Here is a 22,199-nt window from a genome sequence, read left to right on the forward strand (position 1 = left end):
AAGGTTAAACTTTGGGGGCAGGGTAATATCTTAAATGTATTGTTTCTTCTTTGTCATACGCAGTGTTAAATTTCTGAGAACAAAATAGAAATAAAGAACCTCTATCAATTTATTACATTTAAAAATATTTTCCAATTAATTTTTGAATGTCTGCTTACACAAACTCTTTTTTTCCTTCACTTTTGTTTGTGTCACATTTATCTATCAAAAATTATTTTCTCTTCACAAAATATTAGGGCCAAAAGGTTATTTCTAAAAGACTTGGTGTAACAATGTCATATAATATTGGATTAGTTTAAAAGATATGAAGTTGATTTTTAATACGTAGGAATTATTGAAATAATTCAAATATTATATAAAATGAAAATGCCATGTTCCACATCCTTTAATTTTCTATTCTGTTGTTGTCTCTAATTTCCTCAGATAGACAGAACCTGCTTTAGTGTTTTTCACCACACATCTAAAAGTTTTGACTTATGCATCATCTAGGTGCAGTAATGAATAAGAACTGACATCAAATATCAATACTATTGGCCCAGCTAAAAGGTAGCTGACATCAAGTTGTACTGCTGAAGAAGTAAACAAAATTAAAATTTTTTTGGTGTGTGAGTACTGCCTGACATCATTTGTCCTTCTAGGAGATCAATGGCTACATGACCTATTTGTATTTCTTTATATAAAATGGCCAAAGATTGATACTAAGCACTTTATGTTGAGATTGGATAAAAATAAACAAAATTCAGAATATCAGAAATTGAGCTTGCTTTGTTAAAATGGTGTGAGGATAACTTTTTAGGTAGGCAATTGCAGGTATTTACTTTTCCACAATTAAAAAAAAAAGATAATTAATGCATTTATACACACACTGGTAGCTTGGGAAAAGCAATTAATCTATTCCAGATCAAATTTAAAACTCTTACCTGACTAATTATTAACTGGTATGCTATGACATGAAATAAGCAAAATACTCCTTTACAAAGCCTTATATCCATTTTTTAGTGAAATATATTTCAAGTTTAATACACTTCCATAATTTCTCATTTAGAATAGTTTTAAAATTCAATTTTCTTATTTTTGTTAAAGTATGAAATGTATATTGTAGCTATGTTTATAACATTTATATTGTATTAAAGAAAATTAAATTATAGGATAAGAGAAAGTCATCTTATGTATTTGTATGTGTGGTTGTTCTTTTATATACATCTACGTTTTTTGAACACAAATGGCTAGAAAGAAACATTAGCTCTACTACTAATAGTAGTAGTAGTAGTAATAATAATAGTAATAACAATAGTAATATACAAGTGGTAGGAGTAGAAGTGATGGTAACAGCATTTTCTCTTTGCCAGGTATGTTAAACACATTATACATAATATCTAACATTCACGGTTCTTTTTATCATTCATTTTTACAAAAGAATTAAATGATTTACTCAAGATTATACACCTTGTGAATGGCAAAGCCAGGATCCAAAATATACTAGGAAACAAGCATAACTGAAATTGGGTAATCTTCCAGTGCTCCCAAGTTATGGAACACTATGATGCTATAGAAGCTTCCTAGGGAGAAACTCATCCATTGTGAGAATTATCAATAAATCAGTTTATTTTGCAGTTCAATATCCACAGAACTTTTAAAGCCAATAAAGTTGAAATAAATAAGATGCAATGATACAATGCTATAATGAAATCCTTGTGCTTTCATTTGCTTAAAACTCTGCATTTATTCATCACATTTTTTGACGATTAAGTATGCAAAATAAGCTATACTAGATGCTGGAGCTACTGAGCCAAAAAGATTTAAAATGTACTTTTTCTCCTTCCTTTTTACTGCTTTCCAGTGTAGAAAGATTTTTTTTTAAAAAAGTGAACAAAAAGCCCCAAGACAATTGTGAACCATGACTGATCCTCCTGTTTCTGCATTGGGATTAATAGGGTGACAATGAGTAAGATGATAAAATGGGGAAAGGAACCAGTTAGGAGAAAGGGAAAGCTATAGATTCATTTTTAGCATATTAAAATGAGATACCTTACAGAAATTTAGGCTAAGATACAAAATAGCTAACAGTGAGTCTGTAGTACAGAGTTGGATTTACTTAGAAATCATCACATGTAGATGAAATTAAAAGCCGTAGGTTTGAGTTAGATGATGCAAGAAGAGAATCTGCTAGAGAATAAGATTTAAGATTGAGTCTTGATACAGTTTAGTATTTGGGAGTCAGGCAGTAGAGGAGAATCTAGAGTAGTAGTTCAAAAAGCAGTGACCATATAGGTTTTATAAATACTTCTCAGGATTCAAGAATAAGGTTTTAAGTGATTATGAAAAGTAAAGTCTAATAATAATGGAGAAATGGTCATTAGATGAAACAATATGGAAATCAGAGAGTTTCAGGGGAGTTGTTGACTTGGAGTTCATATTTGAATGATTGAGGAGAAAATGATTTGGGAGACTTCTGGGTAACATGCAGGATTCAGATATAATGCAGAAATAACATCACCACTCAAAATTCAAAGAAATTATGGATGTGTGTGTGTGTGTGTGTACTCAAATAATACATAATGAAACAAGGAAAGGGAAATTTAAAGTTAATTTAAAGAAAAACAAACACTTTGTATAGTTTCCTCCAGCGTCTTCTAGTCTGTCCCAGTGTAGGCCAAAGAATGTAGATCTGCCAGTTAAGCATTGCAGAAAAAATGAGGTCTAATTGAACTAAAGTCCTTTGCAGTGGAATTGCTAGAATAACAACTAAGGAAACCAAGCCGGGATAAAATGATAAGTGAGGGCAGAAAGGTGATAAGATGGTGAGTAAGATTTTAGCTGATGAGAGCTCTCAATGAAGTGGAAATATATTGTTGTACTGGCTTTACTTAGAGCTGGAAGACAAGTATCTTTAGAAAAGCAACGCTTGAAATTGGGAATTTGGAAGTGATGCATTTACAGTTAATGACAAAGTGTTCACAGTCTGACTTCAGGAGTACGTGACTGAGGAGAAAAAAGGTGTTGGAGGAAAAGTGGTCAAGGAAGTAAGTGGTCAGTGTGCTGCATGGGCCATATACATAGGGAAAGACAGTGATTCAGGAACCCTTGTCTTCAAAGAATGAGGAAGAGTGACTGGGAGGTGAATCACAGTGGTGATCTGCCTTAGGAATTCAGTGGCATTATGGCACATTTTGATTTTAAAATATCTCATTTGATCCATGATCCATGACTTAATTCTGAAAGTCCAATCTTTCCTCAGTGATTTTTGAACTAAAGCTGACTTAGCTACACTTCCTGGGGCAACTGTTTATCAGACAACTTGAATCCATAACTTCTGATACATATGGGTAGGAAGTTCAGGGTAAGTTACCTAGGGATAGGAAATGCAGAGTGGACTGAATCTTTTTTTGATACTATCATATTTTATGAGTACTTGGCTTTTTGATTTTTCATTTTGATATAGTCATTATGATTCTATGGCCATTTTGACATACAGAATGTGATTGTTATATTTATTTCTGTTATCGATAGAATGCCCAGCCCAGCATGTTTTCCCATGTTACTTAGCCTCTCATCTTCAAAGAGCTGTGTTTGTTCCTTAACCTGATCCCATTACCCCTCCCCCTCACTCTACACCCTTCTACTCCATCCTCGAATGACGCATATACGTGATCAACCATTTCCCCTGTAATGCCACTCTCTGTTCTAAACACTTCCTTCACCTTCTTGGCCTGACTTATTACCCACAGTTACCATTCTTCTTCAAGCTCTCCAAAACAGGAAATTATTTCCCTTGCCCTCCACACAACTATAGGCCAACAGAGGGGGTAAGGTATCTACCTTAATACAAGTCCCTGTTAAACCCCTTTCCCTCTTATTTTTTTTAAAACCCCCAACTGCTGTAAAGATAAAACTAACACACTTCACCCTCCCTCACCCATATTCATGGCAGCTACAGTTTCCATGGAATTTTATACATGGGAAACAAGTTAGAATTTGACTAGTTTTATTAAGGCTATATATTATAGCATTCATTTCAAAATCAAAATACTCATATTTCATATAATTAGTGGCAATAAAGATATACACCTCTACATTAAAATAATATAACAATATTTGGGAAAAAACCACAGGTCAATTAAAAGAAGTGAGAATAGTACTCAAGGTAGGTCTGAAGTTTCCTTTAATGACCTGGTTAGAACTCTAGAACTACTAGAAGTATCTCTTATTCTATACAGTCTTTCAATTTTGTTTAACAATTAATGAGTGGAGACTAAATTCCCAGCTTGAGTATGTGAGATGCAGGTAAATATTCCCAAGGAAGGATGTCCTGGTATTCTAATAGAGTTGATTTACAGTGTTCACCTGGCTTTACCGGGCAGGTACAGCAGAGTCATCCTGGCTATGTGCCTCTCACAACAGATGCGAATGTCCACAGAGAGATGAGGAAACCCACCCCACCATAATATCATTCTAGGAGAGGACCAACAAGAGCTTCTAGAAGGCTTGATGGAATCCCCACCCTAGTCAGACTGTGGGTCAATTTCCTGGAAACCTGAAGGCAGCAGAGACTCTTTCTGGTAGGAATATCCTGCTGATTTTCTTGCTATGTATTTTTACATAGTTTAAAAAATCTTTTACTTACACTGAATTGTCTGTGTCTATTAATATTATTCCAGCAATTACTGCCAACTTTTTAAAAAAATCTTTTGCTTTGCTTTACAAAACTGACTTAGTAAAAAGCTTTCACAGGTCCTTAAAGTGCTTCCCTAACAGATTACTTGAAAAAGAGGTTTTTGTTTATTTAAATAAATATCTATCACCAATAGAAAAATTGGTCAGGGACAGACATCACAGCTCTAATATACATATATAATGTAACAGATATAAAATTCAATTTATACAGTTTTATAGGACCTTACATATATACTGTATACTGTATATTTGTCTCCATGATTCTTGGCTGCTATCTGGATAACACTGAGTTTTACATTTTTTATTTCGGTTTACAAATTTAAAATAGTAGAATTTCCCCAAATTGTGTCTATGTAAACAGCTAAATGCATTTTCTAACTGGCAGTGTACCTTGAATGCATATCCCTCAGGCATCAAACAATTAGAGCTAATATTGAATAACAAATCTCTGCCTGCTATATATGCACCACATAATGCATTTCTGATCACAGCTTTGTCAGAGAGCTTGATTGTGCACTGTGTCACAATGCCACATCCTTGAGAAATCCTGAAAGGCTCTGCGTGCTTTCAGTTACTACTGCCTCCACCCTCCTGACGTTCCCTAGCAGCTATGTGAAACATGACAGTTTTCAAAACAGCTGACTGAAAATTTCACTTGAGTGTCATTCATCATAACCAAACATCATTTCCTTAATAGTTATTAAATATTTACAGCAAAGAAGAGAGAAATTAATGGAAAAATTCAACGAGGCTTTGGGATGTTGAGTTGGAATAGTGTTGTAACAGCCCCTTTGGTATGAACAAAGTGTGTAAACAAAACCAGGTTAGCCACTTTGACACTGGACACGTGGACCTCATATTCATTATCCTGCTTTTGAAATATACGTAATGAATGCACATGTCCCTTGACTGCTGACTGAGTAAGTCTAATTTGGTGATTTCCATATTTATTAATTTTACTACTTAGGATGTTAAATGGTATGTCTTTTTCAGCTATGATATTGCTTACCAAAATAAATGCCTGACTTACAAAATATTAGTTTACTTCATTTTAGCTTCCATTTAATTTTCCTAGGTTATGTGAAGCTCTAAGCCACTTAATAGATTTTCTAGCATCAATATCCCATTATGTGGGTCCATAGTGCTTAAATGGCTCTATTCCCTGCTAAAAATAAAATTTTACTTGGTATTTAGAACTAATCCATAATATAGTGGCTCAATAGAGTCAATTAAATGGAGATTCCTTACTGAGATAAATTTGTTAGAATTTAATTTTAGTTGAGCCAATCATGAACATTCCAGGGCTGACAAAACTAGCACAATTTCAGTTGAGGTAAACAACATTCCTTTAGTAGAAATGATTTTTAGTGAATATTTTTGCTGTCTCTAAAAGAATAATAGCAGCATGATAGTAATGGAGTTTTGACTATGCTGTCATTTTGAAGTTAGATGTAGGTAATCTATCAGATCTCTTTTCTAGCTAATTGGAGAAGAAAGAACAGTATGGAATTAAGATTTACACTCTCCTGGGAACTTAGAGACAAATTACAATGTAAGCTATAATTAAATCATAGAGTTTGAAGGGACCTGAGAGGTCATCTATCTAGTCAAATTGCTTTCATCTGCGAAAGAACAAACTTAAATCATCCTTCCATGATTACTATCTGAACTCTTTTAGAGACAACCCCAATTAGCACAGAAACTCAAAGCCATGTTTAACAATCTTCATCACTGGTGAAATCATCCTGATATCTACATATCTCAAACTGCAGATAAATATTTTTGGTATGTCATCAGCTTATATAAAGAAAGACACATTTGAACCCTTTCCATGAGGAACTGAAAAACTGTCAAATCAAGGTTGTTCTAATCTAACCTGAAGAAAGGCCCTCTTTCTTTAACATTTTTTATTCTTAGGTTTCCTTTCAAGCATTTTCATTACTTTATGATTTTACAATAAAATTTACAAGTTGATATCCCACTTACTTTCTTAAAGCCCATATTAGACAAAAAGCTTTTTAAAAATGTGTTTAAGTGGAGTTAAGTACAAGAGATGTCCACCTTGTTTCTACCACTGTATTGTGTGTGTGTGTGTTAAACTTCTGTAACCCTATACTATGTATATATATTTTTTTCATTGCTATAATTAATTCTCAAATTTGTTCTCCTCTCACCCTATTAACTTGCCATTTTTCTCTGGAACTTTGTTTCATTAAAATTAATTTGTATATGTAAAGCAGTAAAATAATTTATCAGGAGAACTGAACTCACCCTAGGAGTGAAGGTGGCGTCATTTATGGAATGCATGTGACCGTAGAGGGACTGCTCACATTTACCCTAAGAAGACAAAGTAGAAATACAAATCCAATAAATTCAACTTAACATGTGAAAAGAAAAGGAAAGATAACTGATCTTATTTGTTTTAAAGTAATGTTTAAGTCTATAAATGAAACTAATACATACGCATGGTATAAAATGCAAGCTTTTGCTGTCAGCTACCATTCAGAATCAGACAGGGCTATGCCACCAGCGTTAGTATCTACACTGAAATTCCAGGGTCCTCACTTTCATATCATTGAACTGGTGGTGAACTCTCACTAAATGACTCTGCTTTGCAATTAGCATAGCTTTCAAGCCAGGGTGCCAAGTAGTGAAGTCCTTATGGAAAGCCCTTGTTATCAGTACATTTTCACCACTGCTGAGGGTGTGGGGTTCTTTTTCCTTTTTAATCATGAGACCACATTTTAATTCATAAACTTTCATAGTTTGGTATTAATATCATTACAAGTATTAAAAATGTTACAAACATGTCCAATAGTATTTTTAACATAAAATAAGCACTGGTTTTGTGAAAAGCATACTTTGCATCTACCCATTCAGGTCATCTTTTCCAAATAATAGCTAAAACTAGAATTCAAATTAACTACAAAATTTACAAGTTTTAGTTTAAATAATTTTAAGAAAAATGGGCCCAAAACACATTACAAAAAGGATTTAAATGTGGGAACTTTCATTTTGACATTGACGTTCAAAGAGCATTTTTACCTATCTTAAGGAAATAACAAATACTATAGGAGAACCAGAGAACAGAGAAAGTTATATCTTGAATGTTTGTAGGTTTTTGTTATGGGCTGAGATTCAGATTTCATTCAACAGTGTATTATTCATTTAACAAATATCTTTGAGCAATTAATATGTTCAGCACAATTCTAGGTGATTAGAGTTTGTCAGTGAATAAAACAAAGAAACTTGTCTTCACTGACCTTATATTCTAGGGGGAGAGGGAAGGTACAAAGTGTGTTAGAAGATAATAAATATTTTTAAAAGGTACAAAGTGTGTTAGAAGTTAGTAAATATTGTGGAAAGAAGAAAAGTCAGGTAGGGTAAGAGGTGTCATGAGTTCTGGGATTGAAGGGCTAAGGGCAAATCCATTTATGAAGTAGAGTGATGAAGATTGATCACACTTGGAAAGCAGGGTTTGAATAAAGACTGAAGAAGTAAAGGAGTTAGCCAAGCTGACATCTGGAGAAAAAGCATTCCAGGAAGAAGAAAAGCTAGAACAAATGTCTCAACATGGGAGTTTGGCTGGTATGTTTCTGGAATAGCAAGGAGGCCAATGTGGCTGGAGGGAAGTCGATCAGAAGGAGAGTAGATATACTCAAAAGGCTTCATCTGCTTTCATTCACTACCTTGCATTTACTTAGCCCTAAACCATTTAAGGCTGGAGGAGAGATTACAGAAAAGACTACAGAATGAGATACTAAAGATACAGGGTCATCATCATGCCCCTCATTGCCGCAGAACATTCATGGAATAGTTTGGAACTAAGTGGAAAGGCTCTGTAACTAAACTTATTTAATCCTCATTATTGCCATTGCATTCAGCACATTAAATTTCAAATATCTATTTACAGAATTAATGCATGCTATCAATCCCTGTTTACAGAATACAAAATTTCACCACATGAATTTGAAATTCATAAAAATATGCTGAAACACTTTGGCACCCTCTCAGGATTCCCCTACCCCACTACCCAGACTCTTCTGGTTCAGTATCTTGATACTGTTAATAACACTAAAATAATTATGCTGAGGACTTCAAATCATCCAAATTTCCAAAATAAAGATAAATTACTTACAAAGCCGAAAAGGCAAAGTATAAGATGTTATAGTTAGCTTTCATATATTATCTTAGGAGTGTTTATGGTTAATTTTTTTGAGAACTAATATCATAAATAGTTATATAACATTATAATTGTATACTGAGTGTTACTTTTAAAACATTTGTTAGCAAATTTGTCCTAAAATACTTTTTGCTTTAAAGAGAGTTTTACGTTTGGTCCTCTTCTAAATTGAGAACCTCTAAACTATTTGATTAATTGGTAAGGAAAATGGAGTTTTCTGATTCAAATCCTGAATGCCAAGTTTTAATTCAAAGTAGAATCTGTAAGGCACTCTTGAAAAGCCCTGGAAATATGGGGTTATAATGGAAATGCTGACGGACCACATTTGTGCTGCTATAACAAAACCTGACTCGAAGATAAATGTTTCATGAATTAAGGAAAGTTAAAAAAGCCTTTCTATCCAGCTTTGTTCCCAAGATAAAAGTGAATCTACTCTTTTCTTGTGGTATAGGGAATATGTGGGTTACTAATATTCTGGTCTGCAAACAGCCTTAATCAAAAGCAATACCCAAACCGGGACATTAAAATTTGGAATATTTTCTTTGACGAATTCTTGTCAGAATTATTTTCTTTCAAAGAAGTGGAAAAAAATGAAAAAGAGGGAAGTGCCTTACCAAAATAAATAAATAAATAAATAAAGTCATGTGTCGTAACATATCACTGCTCCAATACTTGATTCTCTCAGAGAAGCTGTGTGCAATAATGGTGTCTGCTACTGGCCCTGGGGATAGAAACATCTGGGACTTAACTCTTGGCTCTGCTACCAAATAGCTCTGTGACCTTAAACAGGTTGCTTCCCTTCACTGTGCTTCAGTTGCCTCATGTAATTCTCAAAACAAATCTACAGGGTAAATGCCATCACCCATGTACAATGAGATAATGATTTTTAACCTATAGGTCTGCTTTGAGAATTAAAGGAGATAATGCATGTGAAATGTTGGCATAGTGCCTAGCACAGAGCTTAACAAATATTAGCTCTCAGTACACGTGACATAGGCCACTGAAAGAGTGATGATGTCCAAATCAACATCTCTACCCTTAGCTATCTATCTGCCTCCCTAAAGACCCCAGGAAGGAATCTAATTGGTATCAGTGCTGTTTTTCCTATTTGTCTCTCAGATTCATCTCCCATGCGGCACTCCCCTGCTCTGTGCCCTGATCTCTACTAACTACATCACCATGGGCTCTCAGGTTCTCTATCCTCTGGTTATATTCAGCCAGAGGAAAGCAAGAGCAGGATATCAAAGAGTGGAACAATATAGAAGATGGATAAATGACCACTTCAGCTCCTTTCCAGTTCAACTGTGATTTTCTTATTGGCTCTGTCCGCTACTTAATTCCACTGCTTGTGCTGTGCAGGTCCTTTCCAATGGCTACAGCTCACACTGTGTCCAGTAATGCTCTTGTTCCCCAGCCCCTTCAGACCTAGGGGTAGTAAATGGCTTTCTGTTGTTGCTAGCCTTTGGGTGCTGTGCTTGGTCCCTTAACCCTATTCACATTTCTGCAAGCATTCAACTTCAATATACTTCATGTATCATCTGTTTCCTGCTGGTGCCCTGTCTGATGCAGCATGTTAGATATGATATGCAAAAGCAGACTTTTTGATTTACTACACCCCAACTGCCTCTCTTGACCCATGCCAAATCTTTCCCTTTAAGTAAATGGCATCACCAGTTGCTCAAACAAAAAACCTAGGCAATCAAAAATCTGAGAATTGATAACCAACAAGGACCTACTATATAGCACAGGGAACGCTGCTTGATATTCTGTAATAACCTCAATGGGAAAAGAATTTGAAAAAGAATAGATACATGTATATGTATAACTGAATCACTTTGTTGTACACCTGAAATTAACACAACAGTATTAACCAACTATGCTCCAATATAAAATAAAATTAAAAAACCCTGAGAATTAGAATGCCTCTCTTCCTTTCCCCACCTCCACCCCACCCCTTATCCAATATATCAATATCAGTTCTTTCCTCAACATACAGCCTTACTCTGCCCACCTCTGTTCTCCACCATCACCACTCTGGTGCAGGACATCATCACATGGAGCCTGAGGACAGCAGGAGCATCCTTACTCATCTCCTCGCTCCTACCCTCACCCTAACTCCCCCAGCCATTTCTCTCTGGGCCAGTGAAGTGATCAATAAAACCTGAATCAGATCATGCCATGCTGCTGCTTACAGCCATCCAAACAATTACCACTGCACTCAGAATAAATTTTAAACTCTTTACTTAGTTCCAAAAGTTCTGTATTGTTTGGCTTCTGTCTGCCTATCTGACCTCATCCTTTACCATTCTCCCTTCTCGTGCATTGTGCTCCGTAATTCTTCTTATGTTTCTATATGGTCAGGGCTTTCTGGGTAGAGGACTGCACCTGGATGTCAAAAGATGCTTGAAGAGCAACCTTGAAGATGGAGATTTCCAGAGAGATTTAGGGGCATCTCCCCCTGAGGCATTTATTTACATTACAGTGGTTGAAAGTCTAAAGTCCTTCCCCTCCTCTTCCTACAGAGGATTTGCTTACATTTCAGAACAAAGGTTTCTCTCTCTCTTTCTACTACAGCAGTGGAGGGGCACTGGGTTTCATAATGTGGGGGTTCCTTTCCATGGTACATAACACCACTGTACCCACAGGGTACACCTGGTTCTCACTGCTTCTCCCCATGGGGAATTGGGGGATAAAAATCAACATGAGCTGCTCTGCGAGCAAATAAATGGTGTGATCTCTGATCCAGAAACCTCCTGTTTCCTGTCAGGATAAATAAGTAACTACAGACACAAACGCATAACACGGTCACACTGGCCTCTCCATTCTAAAAGGCCTAACATGTTCCTGCCTTTGTACGTCCTATTTTCTCTACCTTGGATGTTTCCATGAAGCTATATACATGTCCTTGTCCGTCTTCCCATTTCAACTCCAATACAACATTTTCAGTGATGTCTGATATAAAATATTTTTGCCCCCTCTCTTATATCTTCTCATTATAGTAGCAGAAACTTCTTTGAAGCCACTTGCCTTTTCCCTTTGGGCGCTGAGCCAGACTTGAGGTCAGCTGTGGTCATGTGACTGCGTTCTGCCCATTGAAACATGGGTGATTGTGAAATAAATCCAACATAGGCCTGACCTGCAAAATATCCCACACAGTCCTCTAAGCTCTTTATTTTTGCCTGTTTGAAGGCTGAAAGCAGAGGAGCTCTGGAAGATGGCAGAGCACAAATGGAAGGAGTCTAGGTTTCTGAACCATTACAAGGAGAAAAAGCCACAGGTCAGGACCTACTGACTAGATATTCTATGAATGAGAACTAAGCTTCTACTGTGTCAAGCCCCTGAGACTCCAGCCTTTAACTATTTCAGTAGGTGTTGGTACCCAACAAATTGGTCACCCTGTTTTGTTTCTTTTGTTTCACTCCTCATTAACTAAAATTACTTAATGAATTTGTTTCCCTGTTTATTGATAGTTTCCACCCACTAGAATTAAGTTCCGTAAGAGAAACTTGTTTGTCTGGTCTACCACTCTATCATCCCCAGGGCCCAAGACAGCTCTGGTGGGATTTCATAAAGAGTTGTTGAATGAAAAAGTATCCAGTTACATGACGATCACAGTTGAAGTTTGGAAAAATTCTACCCTCACCTGATAGGCTTATTTTTTGACAAACAGCTTGGTCTTCTTTCCATTATTCATTTTTTATCTTGATTAGTCACGACATGAAATGTGCACTGTCTTATTCCTTAAGTTCCTTTGCCATAACTTGGTTCTAACCCAGAAGCATATTCACCCACTGACTATGCCACTGTGTCTTAATGTTGTAAACAACTTCGTGGAGATAACTGATGACTCCAGGTGAAAAAGGCAGCTTTACATTTATTGCATGTTTATCATGTACTTAAAGTGTTAAGTGCTTTACTTTCATTATCGCATTTAAATCTCAGAACAACTCAGTGAGTTGTGGGGTACTGTTGTAATTCCCATTGTGAAGAAGAGAAAACAGAAGCACTAATCCATGATGGCAGAAGTAAAGAATGCCAGAGCCAAAACAGTAACTGTTTTGTTACAAAGTAACCTAACATTTTATGTGCAAGAAACTGAAGTGAGAAGATGGAGACAAGCTTTTAGTGCCATTTGGCAGTTTTTCCCCAGTGTTTTTCCTTTCTGGTAGATGTAAATCTCCTGGCCCCCACGTGGTTGTAGGGGACAGGTAATGTGTTCTGGCCCAAGAGTAGTGCATGGCAATGACATGTAGTACCCCTCTCATGCTCTCTCCAACCCCGCCTTTCTAGCATCTAATTAGAGGTGCAACACCCTCCCTGGATATCTTTTTGCTACGCATTCAAGGTGGCTGCGAGATCATCCTGGATCTCAGGTGAGCATGATGAGGAGACCCCTTCATTCCAGGTCACGGAGGACACAGACCATAAGCAAGACAAAAATGCTGCTGTGATTTGGAGACTGTGTTATCATAACACAACCTAGCATGAACGGACAGATGTAAACCCTGTGGAAGACTAATCTTACCGCTTTAAATATTAAAAGCTTTTCTATTATCAATAGTGCCATGTGAAAAGTTGAAAAAAATACTAAAATAATACTTACAGAAGCCTAATACTCAAGACAAAAGAAAAGTTTAAAAACTCTTAAAAATTAGGCCTAATACAAAATAATGAAATACAGAATATAAAATCATAAATAATCAAAAAATAAGTAACCAAACATATCATCACTAAAATCACAAAAGGACTAGTGTTCACAAACTTCATTTCTCATTATAATGCCTAATTTATTTAACCAAAGGATTCACTATTCTTTTGAAAAAAATTAACAGACTTAAAAATATAAAATGAGGCCTTCCCAACTCAGAAGATTTTGTGGGGTTTTTTGTTTTTTTATTTTTGTTTTTAAACAAGGCTAACTTTTAAAATATGTTTTTGATGTGTTAAAGTGCCTTTAGTAACATATATAAATTATGCACAGTAAAATGTACAAATTTTAGGGGCTTAGCTCAATGAATTTTTATCTATGTATATTTCTGTGTAGCTGCTATTCAGATTAAGATATAGAACATTTCCAGAAAGTTCTTTCATGCCCTTCTTAGTAAAAACATCCCCACAATTTTTTATTAACCATACTTTACTGGAGAAAAGAAATATAGGAATATGGTTGAAAAAATCAAATGTTACAGAAGACTCTCCAATGAAAATTTAGTCTTCTGTCTCAGGTCATCCCTAGATGCAACCTCTGTAAATAGTGTCTTTCGTGTATTTCATGGAGTAGCCTGTGAACATAAGTTCACTTTACTGGGTCATGTTATCTACCTCAGTTACACATAAATGAAATCATACTCTATGTGTATTTTATTGTGAAAGGTAGTATATTTTGGTGGTAAAGATTGTGATACTGGAGTGAAACTGCAGGATTTAGAACTCAGCTCATTGGAAAGTTACTGGTAATATTTCTCATTTGTCTAAATACTATGCTCAGTACTTTACCTATCTTAACTCTTTTACTTTCTATCATATGAAATTGGTAACATTTGAAATTCTTACTTACATTTGGAGAAATGTGTGTAAAGTGATTAGTATAGTGCCTACACAAGAGATACTGCCATTCATAGATTAACTGGTAGTCTTATTTTCTATTCTTTGTTCTACTTTGCAATTTTTGTTGATCACTGAGAATAAAAAAAAAAAATTGCCACTTTCCCAGGAAAAACTCGTTGTTAACAAACACCAGAACTAGTTTTAAACTTGTCCAATCAATTAGTAACAGTTCCATAGCCCTGCTTACAAGTAAACAACCGGAACTGGTTTTAAACCTAATTAATCAATGACAACTAACTTCAGTAAACACTCCTAGAAAAGCCAAACAGCATCAGACTCATGATTTGAAAGCCAGCCAATTAGCCAGATTCACTACAGTGAACATGTTCCTAAGGCTGATATTAACCTTTTTCCTCCTGTGTAACAGACAAAAAACAATCCTCAAAACCAACACAACTACCTTCTAAGACTGACCTAACCTACTTTTGCCTTTATAACCAACACAATCCAAAGTGAACTCTTCACAGAAATTGGATATGAGATTAGCGACAGGGCTTGCTCAATGGGTATAGCTCTGATAAGTCTAATCTTCCTCACTCATGTATATGACAAATTCAGTTTTGCTTGTTTGTTCCATATACTGAGTGGTGGTCTCTTCCTTTGATACCACAGAGAGGTTTAAGGGTATGTTAGTTTGGGGATGCCATAACAAAGTACCACAGACTTGGTGGCTTAAACAACAAAAAATTATTTTCTCACTCTTTTGAAGGCTAGAAGTCCCAAGATCAAGGTGTTGGCGGGGCTGGTTTCATTCTGAGGCCTCTTCTTGGCTTGTATAAGGAAGACTCTCTTCTCCCTGTGTCTTCACATGGTCTTTTATCTATCTGTGGGTATCTGCGTTCTAATCTCCTCTTCTCATAAGGACACTAGTCAGATTGATTAGGGTCCATCCCAATGAACTCATTTACCCTTAATTGCCTTTTTAAAGACCCTATTTCTACACACAGTCTGATTCCAAGGTACTGAGGGTTAGGCCTTCAATGGGAATTTGAGGAGACATAATTCAGCCCATAACAAAGGGCTGGAGATATCTTAATTCCACTATGCATAAAATAATCTTAGGAGTGCAATAGCCATTGTGGCATTAGCTGGTTGCAAGAGTTAAACTGTAACATTATTTTATAGTATTTATTGTACTGTATATAGAATTTACATATATTACATTAATATACTTTGAGCCAATATGCAATCTCAAAATGTAAAGTTGTATTTTTATGTCATATTTGGGCATATATCTAAACAGGTGAATATTATATATGCATATAATGCAGTGGTTAAGAGCATAGGATCTGGAGTAACACGGCTTGAATTTGAATTGAGGCTTTGCTCCTTACTTGTGTCTTTGGAACACACTGAGCCTCAGTTTTCTCATCTGCAAAATAGGAATAATAAGAGAATCTACATGATGGTGTCATTGTGATATTTAAGCTAATTCATGTAAAGTACGTAGATTGCCTGGGACACAGCAAGTGCACAATAAATATTAATTATTACACAGTAACAACATGCAGATTATAAATTTTGTGATAGCAGGATGACATCTATTATCTTTACTGCTTCATAATTATAACTGTAGAGACAAGCTGGCTCATGAGAGGTATTTAATAAATATTTTTTGAGTTAGTACACACACACACAGACACATACACAAAATAAGTCCATTCCTAGGAAATTTAGTTTAGTTTAGCACATTTGCCCTTCATCAACTTTCTTTTCTTCACATGACCTCTGTGTTTTCAAGGCAATTCAGGCAAAAGGCTTTACCTTTCAGGATTTTTTATTTTATAAAAAAGTCTCGGGGAGAGGAACTATATGAAATGGAGCCCTAATAATTGAATTTCACACCCGTTTGACCTTCACATAGAATGAAATTTTGTGCGTTGACTTTTCCTGTCTGCAGCAGCACCCCCTGCCCTTAGCCACCCCTCAGCCCTGCCAGCCTCTCACATCGCCATATAGAGGCACTGTCTCCTCATAACATTATTCCTGTGTATATTTCTAGAAAATAACTGCTTATAGTAAATGTTTTAATTTTTTAAGAAAAAATTCTCTAAATAAACTTATTGAAGTGAAAGAGGATTATACTGTGCAATTATGTCCTATGAATTTTTAATTTCAAATTACATGAAATTTGAAACTGGTATTAAATGGAAAGTGGTATTAAAGAAGAAAAAGCAAACTGCGTGCAAGAGTGAGCAGAAGTAAAGTTGGAACCAGCATGAGGAAAACATTCTCCTACTCACTACCAGTGAGATGCAGCTTGTTTCTATTATAGCTACTACCTCAGTCATCAAGTTTAAAAATTAATGTCAAAGAATTTTATAAAGATCCTTTTTTAATTGATCAGGGTCAGATACTTAATATAATAGAAAAATTTGTATAACATTGACATTTTCTGCAAACCTTTTTAAAAATAACTTTGTGAAATCAAAGCATTTTAAATTTATAGGTTTATAAATTGTTAAAGAAAAATATACTCTATTATTATTACTGAAATAATCCCATTGGCATATAAATTGGAAACAGAATAATCAATAACAAGGTTCCTGGTTTTTGTTATTCCATGTAAATAACTAACCATGTCTGTGAAAGATTGATTGCAGCTTTTAAAACGTTCGCTGAATGCAAGTGTAATTAAGATGAGTTAAATATGCAAATCAAGCCTAATTAGCTTCATTTATTAATGTTAGTTTGCCTTGCCTCTGTAAAATTTATGCTGTGAATTTTTTTTGCACATAGTATTTTTGATTTCTTTGTTCTAGGCTAAATTGCTAAAGATCAAGATTTTTTTTTTTTTTTAACAAAGGAGGAACAGCTTTTGCAAGGGGTTTTGGGTACCATTTAGAAAGGAGGATTTAAAAAAAATGCTCCCAGTAGCATGAAAACTAAGTTCTTATTACATGTATTTCTGACTACCTTCCTTTAGACTCTATTTAATTAATTCTATTCCATCAAAGTAGCAAACCTTCTGGGAATTTCTTTTGATGAACATAAGCCTTTAGTCACAACAGGCCCAACACAGTGATTAAATAGAACATAGAGATTAGGTAGAGCAGTCAGTATCACATGCACCAAAGTTGCCTGTTGAAGTGCCTCTTTCTTGAGAAGATATCTAAATTCTCCTGCATTAACAAAACATACCTCTCTATGTAAAACCACCAGCCTCATGTAATTCATGTGGCAAACACTGCCAGGCATTTACAAGAAACATAGTTATTAGAAACAATGCAAAGTATATATAGCATAAGGCAGAGGGAAACATACTATTAAAGTTCAGAGTCAATCTCGCTGGCTCCTGATAAGCAAATGGGAGGAAAAAAAATCACATCTCAGGGCAAATAAACTTTAAATTTCCACACTTCTCTTTTTGCTATCTATTTAATTCTTCTCACCATTGTACCCTACAATTCAAGGTTCCAAAATTCAGAATATTGTTTCACATTATTATTTATTTTATTGCCTATATTTTATTGCCTACTTAAAAGTTTACTGTTATTTTAATAAAGATTTTTTTTTCTAGTGGAAAAGAAGTCCTTTGTTCTAAGGGGATACACACACATAAACATATATATGTATGTGATTATTTTTTCCTAATTGTGATTATAAAAACTGCATAACAGGAGATATACCCTTATCATAACAAGATGGAGTCAGGAGTTAGAAACCATGTCATTCATTCCAAAAGAGAATTTAAGAGTAAAAATGTTATAAGAATAAATTTGCTAACCAGGTAAAGTATTAAAAGAGAACCATAAAGTATCCTAGAGGTAGTAACTGTAGGAAGCCACTATAATCCCTAGGGCTGAGACACCAAAGGGAAGAGGTTTGAGTTATTAAATCTTAAAAACTTAGAAGAAGGGCTAAACTTAGACCTCTGAGAGGGGCCCTGCTTAGCTGAGGCTGGTGTCGGAAGCGGGCGCAATGAGGCTGGTTCTCTGAGTTTGGGAAAAACTGAAAACTGATTTCAGCTGCTGCCCTAGGAAGGCCCTGCCGCTGCTGGGATGAAGCAGTAAGCCACAAGGAGCCCACTGGAAACAGACAGTGAGGATCAAGTTCCCACTTCCTCCTTGAGGCCAGAAATCTGTCTTAACTTCTCCTGTGGGCAGAGCTCTACATGGAGGCAGCTGGCAAACAGAAATGTGGTGTGTGGGGTCTCAGCCCCAGGATTAACCAGCGAGTTTAGAAAGGTGGGTTTGGAGCTGATGGACAAAAAGTTAATAATCGGCAGAAATACAAAATGTGAATAGGCTAATTAACAACACAGAAAATTTTTTCAGTGAAAAAGATACCACAAGCAAGGCAAATGATGAAAATGTTTGTAAGTAATCTTGAATATTTCTTGAGAATTAAATTCTAGGAATAGAGATACTATTAGAATCCATAATCAGGAATTATGGACTCCTAAGGCTTTTAAAACATAATGCAAAAATGCCCTGTTGATCAAATTTATCAGTTGTAATCATACAGTAAGTTTACGTGAAGACCAGTTTTCTTCTACCCTTGTCCCAAATAGATATCATTTTAAAATTAATGTTGTTACAGCTAGATTTGATTTGTTTATACATTCTTACATTATCAAATATATGCTCAAAGTTTAAAATGTCCAAACAATACTTTTAAAGTCATTTAAGGGGAAAGTGGGGGGGATGGGGGGAGAGGTTGGGGTGGGATGAATTGGGAGATTGAGATTGTCATATATACATTACTAATAAGAAAAAAAATCAAATTGTACACTTTATATGCAGTTTATTGTATGTCAATTTCTTTATTAATAAAGTCAACGTGAAGTTAAAAAGAAAAAAGCCATTCAAGCATTTAGGATCTTGCTTATAATACTGAAGAATGATTTCTATACTGAAAAGCAACAGTCCCATGCTCAGCACTTCCACTCCCTAGAAACAGCCACATGGAAACTCCTTTAGTTGTTTTGTTTTACATAAAGTTACTCTTCACCTTCATATATCTAAATGAAATCCGAAACCGCTAACTGATGCATACATATTAAACACTATCTTTTGATTTCCTATTTATTATAATTATTCAACTGTCTTAACATAGCATCCCATTTCCCCTCACCTCACACTCCTAATATAACCTTTATAGTTAAGTCAATATTCTGTGTTTACATTATCAGATTATGTTCATAATGTTCACTGTTGAATCACGTAATATATCAAGATTAGGTTTGTTTTCTTATACTTTCCTCCTCTCAATTAATAATTGCCCATTTTTTTTATTTGCCATATTTTATTTGTACTTGTTGCTAATGTCTCTTGTTACTCTCTGACAACCTCACCAATCAATTTTCCACATATCAAGAGAGATTTCTTGATCACTCTGGCAAGGTCCTGGGATGGGCATCAGGGATACAGAGGTGGCCCAGTCAGACCCCTGTCCCTCTCTGCCATATAGGAATTTGCAGTTGAAGTGTTTGAGAAGGTGGGGATGGAAGGAATACAGGGCATGTTAATATATTTTCTATTAAGAACCAATTACTGTTATTCTACAGTGTGCTCAATTTTGACATTTTAATACAGTGCTGGATTTCAGTTTGGAAATATTTTATTATTTTTTTACATCTGTATTCTAAAGTAAAATTGTTCTGCCCCTTTATATCTTTCATTTTCTTTTTCATATTCCAATATCATTGTTATGCCAGCCTTATAAAATGACAAGGGTATTTTTTTATTTTTTAATGTCCTAGAATAGTTTGGCTATCATTGGCATTATCTGTCCCTTGAAGGGTGAGAGGACTCATCGGTAAAACCATCTGCTCCCAGCACCTGTTTTAGAGGTTAGATCTCTTCAGCCATTTCCAGTTCTTCTCAGGATGTGGTGCTATTCTTTTGATTTTTGTTTGTTTCAATTTTGTTCATTTATAATTCGCTAGAACATTTATCCTTTCAACAAATATTAAGTGAATACTACTCTGCCAGGCACTGCTGTAGTTTCTGTGGTTACATTGTTGATTTTATCTCCACTTGAACTTTGCTAAAATTTTATAACACATTTTACAGCTCTTGTCCTTATACATTGGTATTTTCTTTCCTTCAATTTATGTTTATGTAGATTATATGTGTGTATTTTACAGCATCTCTTGGATGTACACAACTGTAAATTTGTTCTTGTACACAGAAAAGACTATGTAATGTGTTATAAAATTACCAATAACATGTTTTTCTTTCAAATCTGTCCTTGTTGTACTCTGGCCTTTCATGTTTCAGAATTGAATTATTTGTTCTCTGTATGGCTAATATATTTTTATTCCTGTAGACTTGTAGGTTTTTCTTTATTCTTTCAATTAAAGTAGCTTCTAGAATGTACCTACTAGTAAGTGCTGGGGATGGGGTGCTCAAATCTATGAAATAGACTTGGGTGGGTGCTTCATCTTTATCTGCAGAAGTCTGCAGAGCTCTTTCAAACTGCATATACAGATGTTTAGTAAGGCTAGGAATAAGTTTGGTTACCTATGTTCTGACAGTTTCTTCTGAAATGCTCCTTGTCTATGTGATGACTCTGTTTTCAGACCTCCATAACTATCATCCTCTATGTCATTTTTCTAATTCCCCTGTTCCTTTGCACACTATGCAGCTTCTATCCTCTGCCTCCACTCTCTGGAAAAGGTTTTCAAAATTGTCTTCCACATACTGATTTACTTTTCTGTGGTATCAGTTCCACTACTGCATAATTTCAATATATTTTAAAATTCCTCTTCCTTTTCACATTGTGATTTTCTTTCCACTCATTTCTCTTTTAACTTTTTTAAAGTAAATATGTTTTCTTGGATTTTATCAGTGATACCATTTTGATTTTTTTTAATATATATTTTTAAGATTTGTGCGGAAAACCATTTTCTAAGGCATAGTCCTCTGGATCTTCTAGCTGTCATTTCCATTCATTGCCTCCATGTGTGTTTTAATTCTATTCAGCCTCAAAAAAAGGGCGAGATATGTCTCAACATTGTTTTTACCCATTGCACTCAGTGTCTGGGTGACACACTAAATTTCACGTGTGCTAAAATGCTTGACTTTTGTTTTCCAACTAGTAACTGGAAGTTTCTTTTTAGTCCCAGGTTAATTCCTGCTTTTGAACAGAAATGAGGTTCCCATCTCCTTCAGCCCTCTCTCTGTCCCTCTTTGGTATTTTGGAACACTCGCTTCTAATTCCCAGCATGCATTGTACCCGGATTTCTTTCTACTTGACTCTTTGCCAATTTACACTTATTGCCATTGTGATATCTTGTATGAAATTATGTTTCCGTATGTTTTTATCTATATATCCATAGTAACTTGTACAGTTGCTTAAAATGTAGTAAGTACTTAATATTTACTAAAAGACTGAATTAACACATGAATAAATTATCTCATAATCCATTTGCAAGAGCTAATAGCTTACTGTCATGTTGAGTAGGAGGGAAAAAGTAAGAGCAGAATAGCATCCATCACTTTTTCATATATTAATGTTTTATTTGTCCTTAGTCTCTATATGTATGTCTGTACATTTTCCCTAAATTATTTTATCTCTTCTTCAAATAAAATTAGGAAAGAAAATAATACCTGCATTTAAATCTCTGTTTTATTTACCATGACTGTCATTTTGTCACAAAATTGAAAGCCTTCACGCTGAACCAAGAAGTATATTCAGATTATATATTAGAAAAGCACCCAAGGCTCTGCCATTTCAGGACAGATATGAGTAAAGGTGTTATAATATCACATAATAGAGTCAAAAAAAG

The 22,199-nt window shown here is 35.2% G+C and overlaps 1 protein-coding gene across 1 annotated transcript in view; it reads right to left on the bottom strand.

Annotated features, from left to right (window-relative positions):
* The window catches only part of SPAG16 (sperm associated antigen 16), a 939,339-nt gene that overhangs the window by 299,982 nt on the left and 617,158 nt on the right, over positions 1–22,199 (bottom strand). Inside the window, exon 14 of the mRNA XM_057746094.1 lies at positions 6,946–7,011. Within this exon, the coding sequence (XP_057602077.1) occupies positions 6,946–7,011 (66 nt within the window). The remainder of the gene's footprint in view (positions 1–6,945; positions 7,012–22,199) is intronic.

This window comes from Hippopotamus amphibius, chromosome 8, assembly GCF_030028045.1.
Source record: "Hippopotamus amphibius kiboko isolate mHipAmp2 chromosome 8, mHipAmp2.hap2, whole genome shotgun sequence".
Lineage (NCBI taxonomy): Eukaryota > Metazoa > Chordata > Mammalia > Artiodactyla > Hippopotamidae > Hippopotamus > Hippopotamus amphibius.